The sequence below is a fragment of the Neolamprologus multifasciatus genome, chromosome 18 (assembly GCF_963576455.1).
Source record: "Neolamprologus multifasciatus chromosome 18, fNeoMul1.2, whole genome shotgun sequence".
Lineage (NCBI taxonomy): Eukaryota > Metazoa > Chordata > Actinopteri > Cichliformes > Cichlidae > Neolamprologus > Neolamprologus multifasciatus.
This window is the reverse complement of record NC_140456.1, coordinates 22,799,276-22,823,422: the sequence shown is the minus strand read 5'-3', so window position 1 is coordinate 22,823,422 and position 24,147 is coordinate 22,799,276. Positions and strand designations below refer to the sequence as shown.

The window sequence follows — 24,147 nt, the reverse complement described above, 5'->3', positions numbered from 1 at the left end:
GATAAATTATTTGAATTTCAGGAGTGGGATCACGCCTCGAAACAGGCCCCTTCTGGGTCTTATCTATATATGATTCCCCCCCCCCCCCCCCCCCCCCCCCCAGTTCTACAAACTGCTCATTCTGGTTTTCATGCCCCTCTTTCCGTACCCTTTTTTCAATTCTTTCTTTACTTCTCATTAGTACATCTGCCAGGCCTGGGAGCTGCCGATAGTCCCCATCGAGGCCTTCCCCGAACCGCAGCTCAATTCTTGGTTAATCAATTCATCTTTATCTACTAAAAACTGCCGCCAAACCTAAAATGAGGATGTGGGTCCAGCTAGTGAACAGTAGCATGAGGCAAAACCTGGACCCTACAGAGGTTGCATAGGTAGTCTAACTCCAAAAATCTGAAACATGAGGGTGGCCCGAGGGCCCAACATCCTCTAGTGGTCCCTGTGCTCACTGCCCAGTACCATGAAGCCCGATTAGTATTTGCCATAGGATACGAGAATTGGCAAGTCTGCCACTAGTGCCCTGCGCTTTTCATTGATGAGAGCAGGTACACCCAGAGGACATAATGTGAAAAGAGTCTGGAGAAGCCATGGAGAGTGTTATGCCTGTAACATTGTTCACCATAACCGGTTTAGTGGTAGGTCAGTGATAGTCTGGAGGAAGCATATCTATGGTAGGACACACAGGCAAAGGCACCCTGAATGCCATTAGGCTTAGAACAAAATCCTTGAACATTGTCAGACCCTACGCTGGTGCAGTGTGTCCTAGAATGCTCTTTGTGCACGACAATGCCCGGCCTCCTGTGGTGAGAGCATGCAGGTATTGGCTGGAGGATGAATGAACTGATACCACTGACTTAACCCCACCCCACACTCGTCTGACCTAAATCCAAAAGAACACCTCTGGACATTATGTGTCACTCCACACGGCGCTGCCACGTTGCACCACAGAGTGTCCAGGAGCTCAGTGATACCTTGGTCCAGGTCTGGGAGGAGAGGCCCAAGGACCCCATCCATCATGTCATCGGGAGCATTCCTCAAAACAACAACTTGGGGATCACACAAAATACTGAGTACCATTTTGAGTTGCTACCATTTTGAATTTCTGCAAAATAGACGAGGCAGCTACTTCAGTTTTTCACTCTCATTTTCAGAGTGTCTTTGAATTCAGCCCTCTGTAGGTTGATCATTTTCATTTCCATTAAATGATATGACATCCTTTGGTTCCTAACACATTACCCAGTCCATATCAGTATAGATATCAAACATGATTTCTTTTTCCAGTGAGATCTGATGTGTTTTCAAAGTGCTCCTTTTTATATATTATTACATTTATCCATTCATACAATTTAAATATTTCAGACTGCATGACAAACAGAATGGTGCTTAAATCAAACAAACGAAGCAGGGAGAAATGTCTACAAGTGAAGAACAAATATGCTCAGCAGCCTGGTGTCTCTCAGGTGTTAAAGCCACATTAATCATTTTGTCCATTTAATGGCAGTAAGCAGCAACAGTAGCAGGGTACATAATATTATTGTATTACAGGTAGCACAGAAACCTTCCTGCTGCGCTGACTTAATTCGATAACGTGAAGTGCAGACGTACAGAAAGTCTCTCTGTTTGACTCGTGCACGGCAAAACAAATGGCTCCAACTGGCTGATACCCTTTCAAAAAAAGAATGATATTTATTTCAAAGTAACTAAAAGGTAAATACATGTTTTCTAATGAAGTATGAGGTGTTTCACATTTTCCCCATTCACAATAATGAACACAGAGCAGAGGCACATGCTGGTATGATTTGTCACCATCTCCCTAGGCCTACACTAATGGACAGACACTCTTTGTGTGCTAAACAAATTAGCTCCATTACTAAGAAGCAGAGAAGGGTGAGACAGACACATGGGGGGGGGGGGGGGGGAGAGAGAGAGAGAGAGAGAGAGAGAGGTTTAAGATAAGGGACATGCAAGGAAATAAATGTAGTGAAAGGTAAGCATAAAAGGGAAGGAGTGTGGGGGAAGTGATTCATGTGTTCTATACGCTGAATAAGTGGGAAAGAAGTCTTATCTAACACCATTTTGTGCGAGTGTATGTGTGAGCCAGGCTAGACATCTAAGCACTTCGAGCCCTCGTGAGAGAGGGCAAATGTGCATTATCGTCCATCCATCACTCACTCATTACTCATTCACTTACTTACACTGAGAAACACGTGCGCACATACACACACACACACACACACACGCATGCATGCACACACATCCACATACATGAATGCTGATACGCCCTAATACATGCACTTAACACCAGACTGGATGCGAGTGAGACACATTTATCTCCATACAGCTGTGTGGAAACCGTTCTGAGTGCATTTGCGAATGTGTATATGTGCGAGCGAACGTGATCCGCCAGGTTTCAGGTCAAAGCAATTCTCTGTTAATCTGATTGACAGGGAGACACCCTCGCCTTCCCCGTCTTCTGTCTTTTTCACCATTTATCACCCATTTTCTCATTTTTCCACCCTTCCTCCTGAATACGTTCCTCCGTTCCTTTCACACGTTCTCACCTCTTCCTGCTCGTTACACGTTCAATCCTTCGATCCTTCAATTGTCACGCTGCTTTTCAGTGTCGTGCCTGTCCTCGCCTCCTCCCTCCTTTTTGCTACTCTTCATCATCCTCCCTCCATCTTGTTTCACCCTTGATGACATAAACACATCATTCTGCCTGCGCCGCGATCGCATTACCTGTGGTAACACGGCTTATAACCACAGCACCTCTGCCATCCGGAAGTGTGCATGCGTGTGTGGAAACTCCTCAATGCAAGCTTGTGTAAAAATGTGCCCTGAATGGTCAAAGTTAATGGAAAGCGAAGCACAAAGACTTTCCTCTCATTGATGGAAGTACTGTAGTGGCCTTGAATCTTTTCACTGGAATTACTACAGTCACATATAAAGTTGTATTAAGTGGAAGGTCATTGCTTTTCAGTGTTAACGTTCTGCAGCATTATGGAGATATCAGCTAGACCTCACGGAAAATTAAATCTGACTGAGTACATTTGTCACACGTCATCCTCCCTCTCTCTCTTTTCACTGTTTCTATTTCTAATTAAGGCATTAAAACACTCCCTCCGTATGGTATAAGAGGTGGAATACATACTGAGCAGTGTATCACACAGTAAACATATTTATAACCTGCATTTATAGGACACAGCGATGGGAATGTTGGTCGGATAATTTGGTCTTTTCAAAACATTTGCCAGAAACGTGTCTACTATTGGGTAAATTGTCAACAAAACTTGCTACATATACTAGATTTATGTAATATAGAGCAGGCTTAACAGCAAACCCAGCTGCAACAAAATGACAAGGTTAAAAACTGTGATAACGATGGCAAAGCTGTAATGATTACAGCACAACATCTTTGTAAAATATTCTTCAAGGTATCCTCGGTGCAGTTTTCTCAGAGTTTTCTAGCTTCATTCAATAGTTTTCACTGGCTAAATAACAGTCCTTGTAACGTGCAGAGAGTGAGCTTCATTTACATATCTGGAAAAGCAGCAAAAGAACAGCTAAGAGGGAAAACATCAAAAGAAAGCAAAGAGTCTATATCGATCCCGTGAAGGAAAAAGATCCCCTGAACCACCACAGAGCGGGGAAGACTCCGAGGAAAGATTCTGAAAGTAGTTTTTTTTTGTTTGTGTGCATTAATCTTTGGATAAATCCAGGAGTGAAACTGACATGGAGGTCAGAGTATGCTGAACCTCTGCACCTATAAGGATAAAGCTATTGTATCCTAATCAGCAGAGGTTCCACAGCTCTGGCCTAACAACGTCTAACCCCTTGTATGGACGTATTTGAAGTGCGAGTCAAAGGTGATAATGCGACCAGAAGTGCAATACTCACACAAATTGGCTCTTCTTTAGAGGCTAAAAAAGAGAAATGCTTTGCTGTTGTCTCCTTAGACATTATCATAGTGATTTAATGATATGCTACAGGCCTCATTTAAACTCTTAGCAGCTGCTTGGGATCTATACTGCCATGTCGCTCAGCAATCAATATCCCTTACACACACACACTCGCACATGTGCTCATACCCTGGGAGGAATTTCTTTTATCGGGAAACATCAGATCAAGCTGATACACTTGAATGGCTATTGGGGCCAGATTGACTCACAGTGAGGCGACTCAGGATCAATGTTTTTGCTCGGAAGCCAAACTCGTCCGGTTGTTTTGTGTATATGTGTGTGTGTGTGCTGGAGCGTGTGTAGAGGGAGTGTTAGGCTGCTCAACCGGCTGTCTGCTTATTCATGGCATATTAATATTAAGATGGCAGAGGCGAGGATCAGAGGACAGACCGGCAGCTCCAGAACAGGCCGAGCGCATCCGTGGACTCGCCTGACAAGAAAGGCCCCTAGCTGAGCTCTCCCGCTGGGTTCAAGAGACAAAGACAAGTGCCTGTGTTTCCAAACATCAGCCCCTCTCACCACCCAGAGGTCAGGAACTTGAAATAATCTAGCTCAAGCAGGAGGGACCAGGCTTCCCTTGTGCACGCACAGACTTGAGACACACACACACACACACACACACACACACACACACACACACACACACACACACACATTTGGGGATTAAAGCTTTGATACGACCCTGCTTAACCCAACAGCGGAACAAATGGCGGGGTGTCACAGGGGAAGAGGGGGGCTGAGGGAAAAAAGTTCTGAAGGGTGGGGGGTCTATGTGGGCAGAAAGACAAAATATGGCGGTGAAGGGGATTATGGCAATCAAGGGGCATGTGCTCGACAGACAGATATCTAACGCATGTTCCCTAACAGACTTCAGAAGAAGCAAGAGGGTGATATGGACTGAATGGACTGTATGATCAAAGCAGACAAATAAAGAGAGGATGTAGAGACGGGGGAGACCTTGATGCAGTGAGTTATGAATGAGCTTTGGTGGTCTAAAAGCGACTTGTGCTCTTTGATCTGCCTCTAATAATGTTTCTTAGACACAACCTCATCTGAAATTCCACTGCCAAAGGGAGACAAATGTCTGACGACCAGATACAAAAAAATCAATCAGTCGATTTATCAGCTGTCTGCGCGCTGCATCACTTTTTTAAGCACAACAAACCGCTCGACTTTATTTGTGATGTTTAGAACGGGAAGTCTAAATTATTCTGGGCCCGCTGACATTTTTTGACTGAAGAGGAGAATAATGTCAGCTATAGCCTAGGGGTTGCAGTGGCTGTATTTTTTGCCACTCTGGTCTACTGGGCTAAATTTGGATGACTCTCTCAGAGCCTGTCAAGTGCCAGCTTTCATTTACTCACTGAAGAGAAAGCACGCCATCTAGTGCACCAGTATGAAAGCTCACAAGTCGAAAAGCAGACCACGTATTAGAGCAGTACATCAGTGTGTGTCATCTATGGAGAAGACGTGACGCTTTACTGGAGTAAGAAAAAAGATGACTGTAGAATAAGATCTGTGCTGACTCATTTAATTTCAGTTGCAGCTGAGAAGAAAAGTTGTGTCGATGATGGCTCATAGCACGTTTTATTTACTCATAGTTGGGAAAAGTTGAAAATTAGATGGAGTACTGCAAAGACAATTATTTATCCTGTGGAGATGACAACAAGGTAGGATGTGAAGAATTTAGGGTGCAAATATATTTTAAATCTTTTGTAACTTCCAAAAGTCCCACACTATTTTAATGGTGTACCTCAAATTTAATAAAAATTTGTGTTATCTGGTCTAATCTTGGGTTTTTCTCATCTTGGGAAACAGCCAAGATGATTTAAATGCCACATTATTTTTATTTTCCATAACTTCACACTGGGATCTCCTGGAAGATACACAAAATGAAATGAAGAATGAATGCAAATTCTGATGTTGTCCTCTCTGGATGTTCATATATTATTTCACAATTACATCAACAAAGAAACAAATATTCTTAGACTTGGAACACAGTATTCACCAAGTCCTGATTAACACCACAAAACACTTTGGAAAAAAAAGCTCACCTCCCCCTCTGGACTAATGGGCCCATTTTACCAAATCTATGAAGAGGAGTGGACAATTTGCTGTCTATAATAGCACAGGCCAAAAGAGACAGGTTACTCAGGCGAAGAAACCCCACTCCATCTGAAATGATCATGCTGGATCAGTTGTGGCATTGCGCGTCTCCCAACCGTGAAGAACTGCGAGCCGAGGGCTCCTATAATTAAAGCGCTTATTGATTAGACTTTGCGCTCCTGCGTCCCCTGGACCATGAGCCAGAGGCACGGGGCGGGTCGGTCACTCTCACAGACATTCAAATCACCCCAGAGCCACAGGGGCAATGTCTATGCTAATGTCTATGGTAATATAGCCCCCAGTTTAAGTCGATTATTGATGCTTTCTCTAAATGGACGGTTGATCCACAATTGAAGCTTTATGTGAACGGGTCAATAGCAAGGAGATTGATACTGGGCATGGGGTCAGTCTCATTTCAACCTCACCGGTTTCAGGAAATGAATTGCGAATTGCTTTGTTAATTGGAGCATTAATTGGAAAGTAAATGACATTTCTCAATTCCAAGTGGGATTTCTGTTCGTCCCTCGGCACTGAACAGAAATATACAATATCCATGTATAAAGGCCCCGGGGAAGAGGTCAGAGACCTTCATTTGCTGAGGATCAATCTGTCACTAGTTTTAATTCAGACATTTCTATGCTTTTTAATAAGTTTTGTCAAATAGTTTCTGTTTTTTGCACGTGTGTATGTGTGTGTGTTTAAGAAGAAGACAGAGGGGGAGAAAAATGAAAAGAGCATAAGAACCTATAGAGTACTGCGAGTCCCAAGGTAAAAGTCAACAGGAGAACTGATCTTATGTATATCTGGACCAGACAATAACAATGGTTGATGGTTGATGGACCTCTGGTGGGTGCTGGTGTTGGGGCCAAAGCAGAGCATCGTGCAATCAGTCTGAGAAAGGTCGGCGTATTGATCGGTGCGTATGGCTCCACTGTTACATATCAAAAACATCTTTGCGCTTCCCAACACTGACTTGAAGTGCACTGCTCTTTACAACCGTCCGTCCCCAGACAGCCATTCTGCTTGTGAAGCTGAGGCAACATCATCTTTTAGGCTCCAAACCCAGACCTATAGTTCTTTGTTACCACATTCGTGGCCTTTATAGGAGTTCCCCGGCAGTATTTTCTTATTTGTGCTTGAGATAAATGGAAAGATGTCTGTTTGATCACAATAATGCCGCAAAAATTAAAATCTTTCCCAAACTGATTAATATAAGCCCTCAGTGTTAGGTGGGGGAGATTAAAATTAAACCTTGATCTATCTGGAGTCGATTCTTCATCAAACAAAGAGAGGAGACACAGCCAAAAACACGCATCTGATGAGACACTTCTTTAATTACTGGTGTCATTTCCATTATGCCACTCAAACTGTGTCTTTGCCTGTAGGTGCTCTGAACTGTGCTATAACCACTGAGCTGTGTCATGTGGGAAAACTCTATTTTTCACCCCGGTCTGATCCCACACACACTTTAAGAAGCTGGCACAGAAAAGTACAAAGAGGGCCCGACCGTACATGACTCATGACGAGGTGTGAATTAGGTCTACACAGTACGATGAGAAAGCAGCGGTTTGAGGCACGGGTTTTTGGCTTCCTTCGTCTTTTATTTGTATGGTTTCTGAAACAACCACTGCAATTAATGCAGCTTCACTGTGCTTCACGTGTGAATACGTTCTTAAGTAGGCCCTCATGTCCACATATAGGGGCATGACAGTGTGCTTCTCATTCCCATTTGCAGTCGATATTGGATGAGGATATGAGAGTCGGTATTGATTGCAATTTCCTGCAATGCTACGTTCCACTCTCTTGCTTTATCAGGAGACTAATTCCTATCAGCTACGCTGTCGGCCAACCAACAACCTTGGCTGCTGCCCAGGACAACAGCTAATGAATAAGAGAGGAGTGAATAATCCAGCGAGGCATTTCTCCTCTGACAAACAGGTTGCTACGGGGACGATAATGATGAGTCTGGGATATTGGCTGTGGGGAAATGTGTACGTGTATTATTGTGCATCAGCAGCCAGGTTGCGTTTGTTTGCATGTGTGCCTGTGCACTTTTGTTAGGTGGATGTGTTCTTCAGTATGTGTATTTGTAAGATGTTTGTGCTCCATGAATGCTTGCACCAGCCAAGTCTTCACTGATTTTAATGGTGAGATGTTTGGGATGTCAGACATTTGTGTCTTGGGATTTGCTGTTGTTGAGTGAAGTCATCAAGGGCATGAAGCCGGTATTTCCACCCTGACAGCAGCTGGAGAGCCAATCAGGTGTTTATTTTTGCTATAATTGTGGAGCTAAGTAATAATGTTGTCCTTCCTGAGATGCATCAAGGTTCAGTGAAAGTTTTACTTTTTTGTTGTCTTTTTTTCTTTTCATACCAGTTTCAATAGGAGAATCTCTTTTAAAAAACATAGCATTTGTTTTAGTGGACTACATCCACTGTCCAAAACTTTTCTACTACATTCACTTTTTTTCCTTTTAAATTTCATCCCTCTTCCTGTTTTTTGTTAGTTTGAGTTTTAAACCGAGTTGATTATACTGTAAGTCTCTGTGGCTGAAATGCTGCTTTAAATCTCTAAATATCCTGCTGCACACATTTCAGATGCCTACTCTTTTCCATACCACTTGCTTCCTTCTCCCCAATGCAGCATTTATCCTTTCTTCTTAGTTATTCTAGTTTAAAATAAAACTGCCTACAATATCTCTCATCAATAGCTGCAACCCTCTTTGTGTTTTGACTTGGTGTGAAAGTGGCAGGAACATGCACGGCACCCATAAAGTGATTCAAATGCTTTTGTTTTTGTGTTCATGCTGGAAATAATTCTGATGTAGCTGTAAGTTTTGACGTGGCTTCCAATATTCCAATAGCCAAAAATGATTTCAACCTTCTGTTGGGGGGTTGCCAATGCAGGGCCATTAGCCAAAGTGTAGTTGTGTTGTTGATAACCTATTCAAATTCAGTCAGTCACTGATATTAACTCACTAACTGACTGTGAGAAAAGTGTACAGTTCTAATGAAATCCGTTAAAGTTTGTGGCTTGTATCACCTTGTAGCTTTAGTGATAAGTATCTCTGTGTCTATGCGCAGGATATGTACAAGTAGTTATGATCATGCATGTGTGGTTTTACCTCTGAGCTCTATATGTCGTATTATGGGTTGGCATGCGGTGAACAGAACAGTTGCTATCTTTTCTGTTTAATTTTAGGCTGTGCAGACCATTTGCATTCACAGAATTGAAGCTTGACTTCTGAAGAACAAGCCTAAAGTAGAGTACTGAAGATGCAGTCAAGTTTGATTGTATCCGCTCTTCTCTGTTTCACCACCTGAATGAGCTCAGTCTGTGAAAGTGAGTACTGCAAGGAAGAAATAGTTTTTCATTTACTTTATGGTCTCACTGTTTTTAACGGATAAAATTACTGCAACTTTTTCTGTGTGTGACATTTTCAGCCCCTATAAGCATACGCAGTTGTTGTGTCGTGTGGTCCAAAACCAGAGTCCCACTTGATCGAATTGTGAATTACGACATTCAGACTAAAGATACTTGTCGCATCAAAGCAGTACAGTAAGTTTATAGACAGCTTCACACTGTATTGAAAAATATATACTTGCTCTTCATTCAAAGGTGTTGGCCAGCTGTTGTGGGTGGAGTTTCCTTCTCCAGTCTGAAGACATGCTTGATAGATTAACTAATTATTCTAAATTGACAGCAGGGTTAGATGTGAACTTGAATGCTTGTAAGTGTTCACATCGCTTCACAACAGGGATACATTAATGTATCCCTCTACTGAAAACATTCTAATGTTGCTCGATGAAAATGCCTCTCCAACATCTATTGGTGAAAATTTTTTCCTGTTGATATCCAACACTAGTAATAAATTCTACAGAAAGCTATGAATTTACAGATTTTTTAAATAATGTTGACAAAACCGCCTTAAATAAAAAGTAAACTCATAGCACGACCCAATAGACCCAATAGAAACTAATTAAAAAACTCACAAGGTTTTATTGTACAGAATGAGTTGCTTGCACATCTCAGAAATGGAACTGGGAATGAAAAAGCAACAGATGTAGAACTGAGGAGCATACGATAGATGCTCCACCCAAAGGTAAGGCCACCTGCTCAACGCAGACCTCAAAAAAAGAGCAAATACAGCAATACAAAACTCAAGCGCAAACTAGTGCCTACCATGATAATATCATGTAAAATTTCCAAAAGGATTTATTCTAACCTGCAAAAATCCAAATGACTTTCAGTGTACCTATAATCACAAATAACTGATTCACATACAAAATGTGAGGTACTGTCTAAACAGATGTGGGTCATAAGCGACTATAAAGAATTTTTACCAAATTTTCAGTGCAAGCAAAAATACAGGTTTAAACCTCTGTATTCCATTGCACCATTTTGTAATAAAGCAAATTCTTTGAAAACCATTCACAGAAATTCCAGCAGATCATTTGTAGGGGTTTCTGGTTTAGTGGATGATGCTGCAGAAAAGGTTTACAAATTCACTGTATACTGGAATTGTAAATTTACCACCAGATGCAATTGAGAAGGATCTGTTATTATTATTATTATTATTATTATTATTATTATTATTATCATTATTATTATTATTATTATTATTATTATTATTATTATTATTATTATTATTATTATTATTATTTATAAGCAGGAAGTAAGATTCTTCGCCTTGGGCTTGGATAGGTGCAGAGCACAGAGAAAACATGCAATTTCAATTCCTTATCGATTCCCTTATCGATTGTTATTGGCTGCACTTTGAGAGTCACGACCCTCTCTAAGCAGCATATCAAAGAAATGACATTCATCCAAAATAATAAGAATCAAAATCAGAAATCAGAATCAGAAATGGTTTTATTGCCAAATGTTGAGCAGGTTTACAACATTAGGAAATTGCTGCGGTACTTAGTGCAAGCATTCTGTCAGATAACACTCAAATAAACATAAAAATTACAATTAAAAGTGCTAAGTAGATAGATATATACATGAGTGCAGGTGGTGATCAGTGCCAAACATGGAATGATGCTGAGAACACAGTGTAGGGTCATGTGTTAGTGGTGGGAACAGTCATATGGTTATTGTTCATGAGTCCAACAGCAGAGGGGAAGAAACTGTTCTTATGGCGAGAGGTTCTGGTGCGAATGGACCGGAGCCTCCTGCCTGAGGGGAGCAGGTCAAACAGACTGTGTCCAGGGTGAGAAGGGTCAGCTGTGATCCGAGCTGCACGCCCCAGTGTCCTGGAGGTGTACAGCTCCAGCGTACCACACGGTGATGGAGGAGGTGAGGATGGACTCGATGATTGCAGTGTAGAATTGCATCATTGTCCGTGTTGGCAGGTTGAATCAGACTGGTGGGTGGAGGTGCAGCAGTTAGTGTACTGGGAGAAGAGCAGAGGAGAAGGAACACAGCCCTAAGGGGAGCCGGTGCTGATGGTCCGGGAGTTCGAGACATTCTTTCCCAGCTTCACATGCTGCTTCCTGTCCGCCAGGAAGTCAGTGATCCACCGGCAGATGGGATCAGGCACATTCATCTGGGAAAGCTTGCCTTGGAGATGGTCTGGAAGGATGGTGTTGAAGGCAGAGCTGAAGTTCACAAACAGGATCCTGGCGCAGGTTCCTGGGGAGTCCAGATGCTGCAGGATGAAGTGTAGAGCCATGTTGATAGCATCGTCTACAGACCTGTTGGCTCTGTATGCAATCTGCAGGGGGTCCAGGAGGGGGGCCGTGAGGGTCTTGAGGTAGGAGAGAACCAGGCGCTCAAATGACTTCATGACCACAGATGTCAAAGCCACAGGTCTGTAGTCATTTAGTCCAGTGATCCTAGGTTTCTTGGAGACAGGGATTATGGTAGGGGACCTGAAGCAGGCAGGCACATGACATGCCTGCAGTGAGGAGTTGAAAATGCCAGAAAACACTGGGGCCAGCTCGTTTGCACAGTGTCTGAGGGTGGCAGGAGACACGCCGTCTGGGCCAGGAGCTTTTCGAGCATTCAGACTCTTAAACTGCTTCCTCACATCTGCTTCATGAATATGAAGGCTGCGTGGTCAAATGTTTGTGCAGGTTGGATGTAGGGATGGGTATCAAAACCCGGTTCTTGTTGAGAACCGGTTCCCACTGTTTCAATTCCTTGGAATTATTTGCCATTTTTGCAAACGATTCCCTTATCGATTCCAGTCGCCCCAAATGACGTCACCACGTTGCGGAGCGTCATTTACCTGGCAGGAAACACGGCGCCTAAGCGGCTCAAACGCTCAAAAGTTTGATTATACTTTACGAGAACAGATGACAATGGGGCAACTTGCAATACTTGCAAAGTAGATTTTTCATTTAAGTGAAGAAACACTACGAATATGCAAAAGCATTTGCTAACAAAACACGCGATGACCTTAAATAAATCTCGTGTTTTTAATTCCGCTCCGGACTCGTGAATCTCAACCCAGCAGCAGCGGTAACGTTTGCACGTCCTCTCCCGTTAATGCGGCAGGTAAATAATCAACTAACATTTCATATTATGTTAGCGCGATCTGCCTTATTACAAAACCTGCCATTACTGTGCATTTAGGTGACCATGATGAGAGAGACAGACAGAGTCTGGCTGGCTCAGATGCTGGCAGTTCTCGCTGCAGTCTACTGGTAGCATCTCCTTTCAGGCCAGGATAGATGAATGTCACAGAGCAGTGACTAAGTTTGTGGTAAAAGGCTTGCACCCATTTGCCACAGCAGATGCAACCGATTTTCGGTAAGTGAAGGTGTTTAATTGTAGTCAGGGACATTACTGGATATTCTTGTGTAATTGCTACAGAATAATTTATGTTATACTTTGTTATTGCTACAGGAGAATATTTATTTTATTATTTTATATTTACAATTTTTTTTCCTGGCACCCTGTGACACCCCATTGAAGAGCGTAGGCTGTGGATCTCTTAAGATGTCACTGTTGGGTTTGTAAGGCCATGTTACTCCTAAATTTCTTTTCTTTAATTATCTTGTTCAAAGAGAAGATATAAAACAAAGTTCTAAGCTAATCGACCTTAGTGTTCTCCTTTTTAAAAAAAAAAAAAAAAGAATCGATAAGAGAATTGATAAAAAATCGAATCGTTAAACAGAATCGAAAATGGAATTGGAATCGTGAAAATCTTATCAATACCCATCCCTAGTTGAATGTATTTCTCCTCTTTTTTGTGATCAGTTCTGAGGTCATTCAACAAAAAAGTAAAAAAGTAATTATTGCACATATTACACAGAACACTTTTCTTAAAAGTAATGCAGTACGTTACTTTATTACCCCCAGGAGAAAGACATTCATTATACTACTGGTTATGTTGCTTTCATGTTACTCTGTAAAATGATCTGAACACTGTCTCATAATTACCAAACAGCGATATAAACCTACAGGCTATAGTCCAACACACCAAATCAAATCCTTAAATTCCTAATGAGGACACATGTGATCTTTCTCTTAGTATTTAGGTATATACACAAATCACAAATTGTAGTGAAAGTGCAAGAACTGATAAGCGGGATCGACAGGCAGGCAGAACTACAAGGACTGGTTCTTGATTCCCATCCCAACAGAGCCTCTCTCATATGGAAAAAAATATATATAAATCTTATAAAGTTTGTATCTGTCTTGTGTGAAACTTGTATGAAAAGCATACAAGAGTGAAAACAGATATAAGATCCCTTGAAAAATTATATAAATGAAACTTGTATGTTTTGGATACTTACTAAAACAATATATGTAAGTAATGAGCAGTGTTGGGTAAGTTACTTTAAAATAGTAACTTAGTTACATTACTAGTTACTTCTATCAAAAGTAACTCAGTTACTTCAAGTTACTCGTTACTTTCAAAGTAACTAGTTACTAGGGAAAGTAACTTTAACAAGAGAATTCTCTTGTTAATGTGTTGCTTCCACAACTTTGCCGGTCTTCTAGCTTGCTTACTTGCCACAAGTGCACTGTGCCACCTACCAATAGAAAGGAAAAGATAATGTGCATATTTCCACAAGAGAAATCCCACGCCTGGACCGTCATTGACTGCTGCCATGATTCTAGCCTATGTCACAGCGTCATGTGCGCCTTTTACATCCAACACAAAAACTGCAGTCGTGGTGCTTTGATTGTACTCAGAACTCAGAAATTCTGCCTTCTGAATAGGAAGATGTAGGTAACACCAGACTGCAGATGAGCTGCATACAGGGCTGGACTGGGACAAAAAATCGGCCCGGGCATTTTGACTAGAGACTGGGCCACCATTATAGGAAAAATCATAAAGCCTTTGAATGAAAACAAACACTGTTGTGACAGTGATGTACACTGTTTTGATGGTATATATGCATCAATCTATCAATCCTTTGTTGTAAGATTCAGATAATTATTTTTTAAAAGCTAGACATTTTAAATGAGAATAAGAAAGAAAAGTATTTCTTTGTGCCCCCCTCTCCCTTTTAATGCCCTACCTGGCCCCCCTGGCAAAACTTTGCTAGATCCGCACCTGCACAGTTACCAGCTGTCAGCTACCTAAAAAAGGATCCTGGTATTATTTGTCTCTCAGAAACAGTTCATAACTTCCCTTCAACTCATTCATGTCACCTAAAAGGTAAACCTGTTTCTCCATCACCTGTTCAGCTCTGATGATTCAGTAAGGACATCTCCTGGTTTCATCTTCATGTTTCCCTCTCACCAGATAACCAAACCGATATCATGACCAGCAGCTTTTTTGCAGCTGTGGCTCCAGCAAACATCAGCTGATACTAGAAATTAATATTAAATAAATTCTAACAACAGCTGATCAAGCTTAAACGTGCTGCTGTTGTTTAACGCGACATCAGCTGGTTTCCTGTTTCTGGCGCAAAGTGGGCGATAAACAAACAAGAGAGAAAAGCCGATCAGCTGATCATTGATCAGTTTTCATGATTGAAGTAGAAACAGGAGAGGGAGGGGAAGAATGAGAGAAGAAGAGGCAGCTGTGCAGCAAAGACACAGAATAACTCCAGCTTTGTGCCTTTTTCATTGTAGCTGAAGTCCGGGACAAACTGTTCCTTTTCACCTCAATAAGAAACGCGTAATATTTTCTCTGAATACCAGACGGGACGGTTGGCAACTCTAATAACTTATGAACAAAATAAAGTTCAACATCATTAACTTCATAGCACCCACCCAGTATAGAAACTCCGTCATGCTAGCTAGTACGCAGTATGGAAAAAGTCAGAATAACGAAAATAAACTCCACCTAAACTTGGTTTATATCTGACCCAGATAGACTGCAGGTCATAACTTCTTACCTGAAGTTCAGTTCACACTTGGACCGGCGGCCGCCTCGGGTCTCTTTTCCTTCTGCGTCCCCTTTCCCTCATCCACCTGCTGCCTCCACCACTTGCTAATGTTATTGAATCTGTGGAAGCTCCGCGATAGCCACCACACGAAGTAACGAGTAACGACCCTATCTAAATCCCAGTAACAACTAACGCGTTCCTGATTTTGGCATAATAACTAGTTACCGTGCTCGTTACCACAATAATAACGTAGTTACTGTAACGCGTTACTTAATAACGCGTTAGTCCCAACACTGGTAATGAGAAAGTGGCCACTTTCATGAGTAAATCATATAAGCCTTATATGATTCACTATATGAAGTAGGCCACATCTTATGCAAGTCTTTTATAAGTTTTTACTATTTCTTTTCCATATGGGCTGTGTCTTCAAACTTAACTGAACATCTCTGTGTTTGATTAGAAATAATGTCAAAATTGCACTACAGTGTCATTACTGACTAACAATTGCAGGTTATGGACCGTGCTTGGAAAGATAATTTTCACCAACCCGACGCTGTGTGGACAAAAAAAGCTATTCAGAAGGTGGACAAGAAGTACTTAAAAGAGAAAAAGAGAAAAAACCTTCATAAGCAAGAAGTGAAACTTTTTAGATCAAGAATCTTTTTTGCGATTGGTTCCTCTGTCTAGATAGGTACAGACCACCTATAGGTACAGACCACCTATCTAGACACAGGATGCAGAAAATGAGAGAACATGGAGACTTACTGTGAGGCCTCTAAATCTGATTGCACCTACCAGTATATACAAAAAATGTTAGAAATGTATTACAATGCCATTGATAGCCAACCAACAATTGCAGATTACGGACCGTGCTTGGAAAGACAATCTGTGCCAAACCAGACGCTGACTGGACAAGAAAAGCAATTGAGAAGGTGGACAGGGAGAATTTGCAAAAGCTAAATGCCGAGGGATGTGCACGTGACATGACACCAACAACATCCACTGCATCCCCAGCATCAGGAAACATCCCTCAGAAGGACAAGGAGACAGGGCAGAGCCTGATTATGTTTTGTCAAATACACTGTGGTGTAGTTCCATGGACTAAGAACATGTTGTGTCCCACTAACTAGCTAAGCAGCAGCAACAGTAAATGACATTACACCAGCAGCGTTAAAAAAAACACACATATTTAAAGACTGGCAGAATGGGGAAAGAACACAGGGAAAAAACAAAAAGAGGAAAAAAGGGCAAAAACATGAAAAGCCAAAATTAGCAAATGTTCTTCTGTTTAATTAAACCCATCATGGTATAATTCTATGCTGTCTTCTTATTCATGCTTCTCTTTTGTGTCTTGTAAACATTGTTTTCTGTGGTCTTTGCATGCATTGCCCTGACCTCTTCTACTATATACAGCACAGTAGTCACTCACTTATTTCCTTTTTTAATTTCACCCATCATCTATTTCTTTGTCATTTTAAATTTTAAAATGAGACAACTACATTATTGGTCTCCATGACTGGTTGTAAACTGCTGGTTTTATGCTCTAGGACTGGCATGTGCTGCCTCATGCACACACAATTGATGCCTACTCTTTCCTGTATACTACTTCCTTCCTTCCTGCTCTCCAATACAGCTTTTACCCTTTCTTTTGGTTTGTTCTACTTTGGTATGAAACAAAACTGCCTGCAGTCTCTCTCACGAGCAGCTGTGAGGGACGCCACTCATGTTTGTACTTATTCTGAAAATAAAAGAAACACGTATTTAACTCAGTAATATATCCAGAAACTTTGTTTTGTTTATTTGTGGGAATTTATTCTAATGTAACTCCAAGCTGTGACACATTTTCAGATGTTCTAACAATATGTTGACATGATTATAGTTCATAGTAGTTTACAAAGGGGACAATATCATTGTCCTCTTAAATCCTTTGCATTTCCAGTGTTGAATTACAAATCCTGTTCTGCTCCTGACTGTGAGGATTTGGTTGATGTTTAAAGTCAGTTTCCCAGGATTCCTAAAGCTAAAACTGCTGATTTCATGGTTTATTGTTAATTTAAAAGAAGGAAATTAAGCTTAACGGTCCTGCGATGTTAGTCACTACACACCCATGCAATTGCAAGAAAGGGCAAAAATAAATGTAACCTCTTGTATGGGTATAGCATGTGTGTAAAGGGCTACTGACGAAGGCTTAGCGGAGCACCACCCTTTCATGTATGATTCTGTGGTTGACAGCAGGATGAAAGATGTGACTTAATTCTCTCATAGATGTTTTAGATAAGAATTAATCAAATTCAAACACTCATTGAATTCAATTCACTGATTGACTGTGTGAAATCCCCACTTTCCTAATTAACTTTCAGTATTAATTCACGCTCAAATTCAATGCTTCTTTAAGCTAGCAAACTTTTCAAACTCGTAGTGACAGTGGAGGCAATTTGTGGCTTTCAGAGTGAGCACAAAGGGAAGTGATGAGTATCTCTGTGTGTGTACAAGTAACTATGTTTATGTGTGTTTGTATTTCTATACGCTGCTGTTTGTGTTGCATTGTGGGCAGGTCTGTGGTGAAAGGACTGTTTGTCATTTTTAGCTTGTAACAGATGAAGTCAATATTTCCTGTCCCCACTATGTGGCCATAGTGACTATCCCCCCATGATGAAAGGTCTGGGTGGGGGAGAAGCGGAGGGGCTTATGTTTTATAAGAGGCTAGATCAAAAATGTAATGCTCAGAACGACTGAGAGAACTTCACAAGCTGGAAACGTCATATACCCCACGCCTGCTGCGTGAGCAACACTGCTTTGATTCGACACTCCGTTATCTGATCAGGAAGGAGTAAGATTACTTAGCAGGCTGTAAAGGTTTGCTCTGACAGAATCAAGATTCAACTTCTGAAGACCAAACCCAAAGCGCAATACTGAAGATGAAGTCCAGCCTGATTGTAACCACTCTTCTATGCTTCACCACCTGGATGAGCTTGGCCTTTGCCAGTGAGTATTGCAAGGAAAGAAAAAAAAAAGGCTTTTCATTCACTGTGTGGTCTTTCTTCAGGGTAAAAATTAATGTGACTTTGTCTGTGTGACTTTTTCAGGACCTGGAGAAAGTTGTTGTGTCTTGTGGTCCAAAACCAGAGTCCCACTTGACCGAATTGTGAATTATGCCATTCAGTCTGAAGATACTTGTCGCATCAAAGCAGTATGGTACGTGTTCATAAAACCCCACACTGTATTTTAACTTGTATTTTAGGGAAAATAAAAAATAAAACATGAAGCATGAAGCATGAAACATGAAGCATGAAGCATGAAGATTCTGGGTTCAAAGCTGTTGGCCAGCTGGGGTCTTTTCTAGATGTTTGTTTCACCAGTCCAAAGACAGGCCTGAGTAACTAGTCATTCTAAATTGACATCAGGTGTAAATGTACATGTGAATGACTGTATGTGGTCCTGTGATGGACCGGCGACCTGTCCAGAGTCCACTTTGCCTCTCGCCTCAGGCTGACTTGGGGTGAGAGTACTTTTCCCAAACCTGAAATGTATGGATGGGTATAAAATAATAAAAATCAAATAACCTGAATGTTTTTAAATTGTCTTCATAAATTAAATAACAAATAAAGAATTTAACCCTCTAAGCAAAGAGATGGTCCAGGAAAAGTTTCTTAAAAACTGAGTGCATATTGAACTGTTAGAAAAAGAATCCTTTTAGATGAGAAGCGAAACGTCTTCATTTAACTGCAGTACAGTCGCCCTCTTTTCAAGTTCTTATGACTACCATGACCTAGATGACCAAGAACGGACTCCGACAACGTAACACTAGGTGTAACTGAGAGGGAACAATTTTGCTATAAATATTAACTTTTATTTTATAGGGAAAGTGAAACTTTTTAGACAAAAAACTCTTTGTGGGAATGTCATTGGCCTAGAAAAGCAACTATTACCGGTAATATTATTGAGAGCCAGGAGAAACCAGAGCACAGAGAGAACATGCAAACTACACACAGACCGTGCCCAGATTTGAATCCAGGGCCGCCACACAGTGAGGCAACAGAGCCAACCAGCCTCTCTTTCTTTAAACTTAACATGTACCAAATATGCCAAAATATATTTAGAAATAATGTCAAAACTGTATTTCAGTGCAATTAATGACTGACTAACAATTACAGGTTACGGACCGTGCGTGGAAAGACAATATGTGCCAATCCCAATGCTGACTGGACAATAAAAGCAATGGAGTGGGTGGACAAGAAGAAAGCACCAACAACATCCACAACAACAACATCCAAACCAGCATCCACACCAACAACATCCGCACCAACAACATCCACATCAACAACATCCACACCAACAACATCCACAACAACAACATCCAAACCAGCATCCACACCAACTACATCCGCACCAACAACATCCACACCAACTACATCCGCACCAACAACATCCACATCAACAACATCCACACCAACAACATCCACATCAACAACATCCACACCAACAACATCCAAACCAGCATCCACACCAGAAGCATCCTCCCTATTAACATCCACATCAACAACATCCACACCAACAACATCCAAACCAGCATCCACACCAGAAGCATCCTCCCTATTAACATCCACACCAACAACATCCACATCAACAACATCCACAACAACAACATCTACAACAACAACATCCACACCAACAACATCTGCACCAAGAACATCCACAAAAACAACATCCACAACAACAACATCCACATCAACAACATCCACACCAGCATCCACACCAGAAGCATCCTCACTATCAACATCCGCACCAACAACATCCACATCAACAACATCCACAACAACAACATCTACAACAACAACATCCACACCAACAACATCTGCACCAAGAACATCCACAAAAACAACATCCACACCAACAACATCCACATCAACAACATCCACACCAGCATCCACACCAGAAGCATCCTCACTATCAACATCCGCACCAACAACATCCACATCAACAACATCCACAACAACAACATCTACAACAACAACATCCACACCAACAACATCTGCACCAAGAACATCCACAAAAACAACATCCACAACAACAACATCCACACCAACAACATCCACAACAACAGCATCCGCACCAACAGCATCCGCACCAACGACATCCACACCAACAACATCTACAACAACAACATCCACAACAACAGCATCCGCACCAACAACATCCACAACAACAACATCCACAACAACAACATCCACAACTAAAACATCTACAACAACAAAATCCTCACTATCAACAACATCCACACCAACAGCATCCGCACCAACAACATCCACAACAACAACATCCACAACAACATCCACACAACAACATCCACAACAACAACAACATCCACAAAATCAAAAAATATCTCTCTGACGAAGTGCAGAAGAAGGAAAGGACAGAGGAAAAGGCCAGGAGAGGGAACAAGAAACAATGTGTCTGAGAAATCACAAAACATTTCAAACTTATCATAGTTGGCAAATGTTGCTCTCTTTTATTGTACTCTTCCTGCTTTATTTCATCAACAGTACCTGATAAAAGTAACATTAATCTCTCTATATATTACCATATATCCCTATTCTTTGTTTTCATATTGTTTTTATGAAAATGTACAAAAATGTACTTTAAAGTTTTCCCACTTTTAACTGCCAATAAAGCACTTTCCAGCAAATATTGTGTTTTTGTCATTAGAATTATTCATACTCTGGTCGCTGTCGTTGCTCGTACCTTTAACTGCACACTAACCTCTAATGTTTGTCAAATGAGGAAACTCTGCTTTCTGAACCTACTCACTCTTTATTTAGTATAATAAACTGACTTTAATTTAACCAAATCTCTCATTTTAAAAACTGACTCGATTACATCATCAGTTTGCCTAGTGATGTAATCATTAGTATCAGTCTGCTAAAACTTCTCACACTGATGCTTTTCAAATTCAATCACTCACTGATCTTAACTCACTTTCTCACTGTGAAAACTTTCCACGGTTTAAATTACCACGTCACATGCCACCTAAAATGCAGGTCACCTGTGGCTTTCAGATTGAATATAAAGGAAGTGGATTAATCTGCTTCTGTGCATGCACATAGTTACGATTATTTAAGTTTGTATTTCTGATGCTGTTGTACTTGTTGCATTGTTAACAGTTTAATTATAAATGATAAACTCAGTGGGTTTTTTTACCCCATTGTGTTGGTAAAATAAGAACAAGCGCAAAGGGGTCTTTTTTTCTTATTAGAATCAACATCAAAACCTGATTGCTCAGAAAGACCACACTAGGAAATACCATGAACGCATGCACTGCGTCTGCCATGTAAGCAAGACTCATTTGAATCGATACTCTGATAAAAGCTCAGGGAGGCACAGAGATTATTTAACAGGCTGTGAAGGTTTGTGCAGACAGCTTTGAGGTTCAGCTTCTGAAGAACAAACCTAAAGCGGAATACTAAAGATGCAGCCCAGCCTGGTTTTAGCCGCTTTTCTCTGTTTCACTACCTGGATGAGCTCAGTCCGTACAAGTGAGTACTGCAAGGAAGAAATAATTTTTCATTTACTTTATGGTCTGACTGTTTTTAACGGATAAAATTAATGCGACTTTTTCTGTGTGTGACATTTTCAGCCCCTATAAGCATACGCAGTTGTTGTGTCGTGTGGTCCAAAACCAGAGTCCCACTTGACCGAATTGTGAATTACGACATTCAGTCTGAAGATACTTGTCGCATCAAAGCAGTACAGTAAGTGCTCAATAAAAAACCTCACACTGCATGTTAACTTGTATTTTATGAATATAAACACATGTAGCATGAAGGTTCTGGGTTCAAAGCTGTTGGCCAGCTGGGGTCTTTCTAGGTGTTTGCTTCCCCATTCCAAAGAGATGCTTCATTATTATCTTCACACTGTATTTGAAAATACATAGATAACGGGCAGTGACACAGAGGTGGGCACAACAAGGTTCTTGGTTGTAAACTCCTGGCTGGCACTGTATTGAGTTTTTTTATATTCCACATTGCTTCCAAAACCATACTTGTTCAATTAAAAATGACTATAAACTTACAGTAAGTGCAGATGTGAGAGGGAATGGATGCCCACCTCTTTCTGTGTTAACTCTGGGATGATCAGCTGACATCTGACACTGTGCTTTCCGTTCAGACTTTAACCTCGCTGTCTTCACCGCTTAAAAAAAGGAATAGATATAATTTAATAAAGTTTATACACTCCATCCAACTATTTTAAAATAACAATAAAATGACAAATAAATGACCTATAATATGAAAACACATTTTCCTGTGGTGATATCCAGTCATTCAGAGAGGTTTGGTTCTACATGTTTGACTATTCAAATACAGTGTCTGTCTTTGATTTTCACCACTATACCAATTAAATTGGCCAGTTGGGACTTTAGTAGTCATGTCATTCCTAACAATCCAAAAACCTGTCAGCAGTTCTCACTGAAACCTCTTTGTACTGGAGGAAATTCTTTGAAAACATGTTCACAGAAAGGCCTTCGAGTTTCAGAAACTACTCTGTAAAGAGATGCTGCAGGGGAAAATATTTGATAAGCAAATTTACTGTGTACTGAGAATGGAGATGTCCAATACAAGCTAATTGCATGCCACTAGATGCAATAGAGGTGAAAATTTTTTTTTATTAACTTTTAAAAGCAAGAAGTGAAGCATTTGAGAATCAAGACTCTCTTTTGTAAGAGTGTCCTGGGTCTAGATAGGTGCAGACCACCTATCTAGACCCAGGACCCACAACATGAGAGAACATGCAGGCTTGCTGTGAGGCCTCTTAATCTGTTTGCACCTACCAGTATATACAAATAATGTTAGAAATGTATTACAATGCCATTAATAGCCAACCAACAATTGCAGGTTACGGACCGTGCTTGGAAAGACAATCTGTGCCAAACCAGGCGCTGACTGGACAAGAAAAGCAATTGAGAAGGTGGACAGGGAGAATTCGCAAAAGGGATTCGCAAGTGACACGACGCCAACAGGATCCACTCCAGCAACATCCACACCAGCAACATCCACTGCACCCCCAACATCAGAAAAGATCCCTCAAAAGAATGTCACTTTGGGAGAGGACACGCAGGATGGAGGAACAAGGAGCAGTGAAAATGTGTCTGAGAAATCCCCCCCAAATTAAAATCAGTGCCACTCTACTTAGCTTTACCACTCTTGCTATATTTCATCATTAAAGTTAAAAAAAAGGAATACTATAGCTACATAGTATAATATAATATATAAATATATATAAATATAAATGTCAGTTTGTCATGTTTCATTGTCATAAATATGTTTGTTTTAAAAAAGTATGTATTTGAAGCTTTCCCACAATCAATTAAAGTTACTTTTAAGCAAATGTTGTGTTTGTTGTAAAATATGAAAAATGTGGGTGAGGAATGTTCCTGGGAACTCTTGTTCTTACTAAGTCTCACTGTTTTTGTACAAAAATGGAAATAACCAATGTGCAGGACGGAAGCCAATATAGAAATACAGCTAAAGACTGATAGCAATCTGGAGATGTGCATCATTTGCATCATTAGGGCATGGTAAACAGACTTGTGCCAGCTATCACACAAACCTTGCACCAATAAGCTGTACTAAAAGTTGAGTGATAGTTTCAATGCCAGTCTAGGGGTTAAGGGAAGGTGGTATGTGTGGTTTTGATCTTTATCACTTTGCCTTTGCCAATACCCTCAAAGCAGCTCTACTAAGGAGTCTCTTCACTTTTCTTTTCACTTGTTGCTATAATTTTGCCAGACAATAACATCA

At 40.9% G+C, this 24,147-nt stretch overlaps 1 protein-coding gene across 1 annotated transcript; it reads left to right on the top strand.

Annotated features, from left to right (window-relative positions):
* The first annotated feature begins 21,540 nt into the window (after window positions 1-21,540).
* Window positions 21,541-23,734, top strand: LOC146497925 (eotaxin-like). The gene is made up of 3 exons (XM_085139443.1): window positions 21,541-21,885; window positions 21,987-22,101; window positions 23,242-23,734. The coding sequence occupies exons 1-3, from the start codon at window positions 21,819-21,821 to the stop codon at window positions 23,516-23,518; spliced, it is 459 nt and encodes a 152-aa protein (XP_084995569.1). The 5' UTR covers window positions 21,541-21,818; the 3' UTR covers window positions 23,519-23,734.
* Window positions 23,735-24,147: the final 413 nt, after the last annotated feature.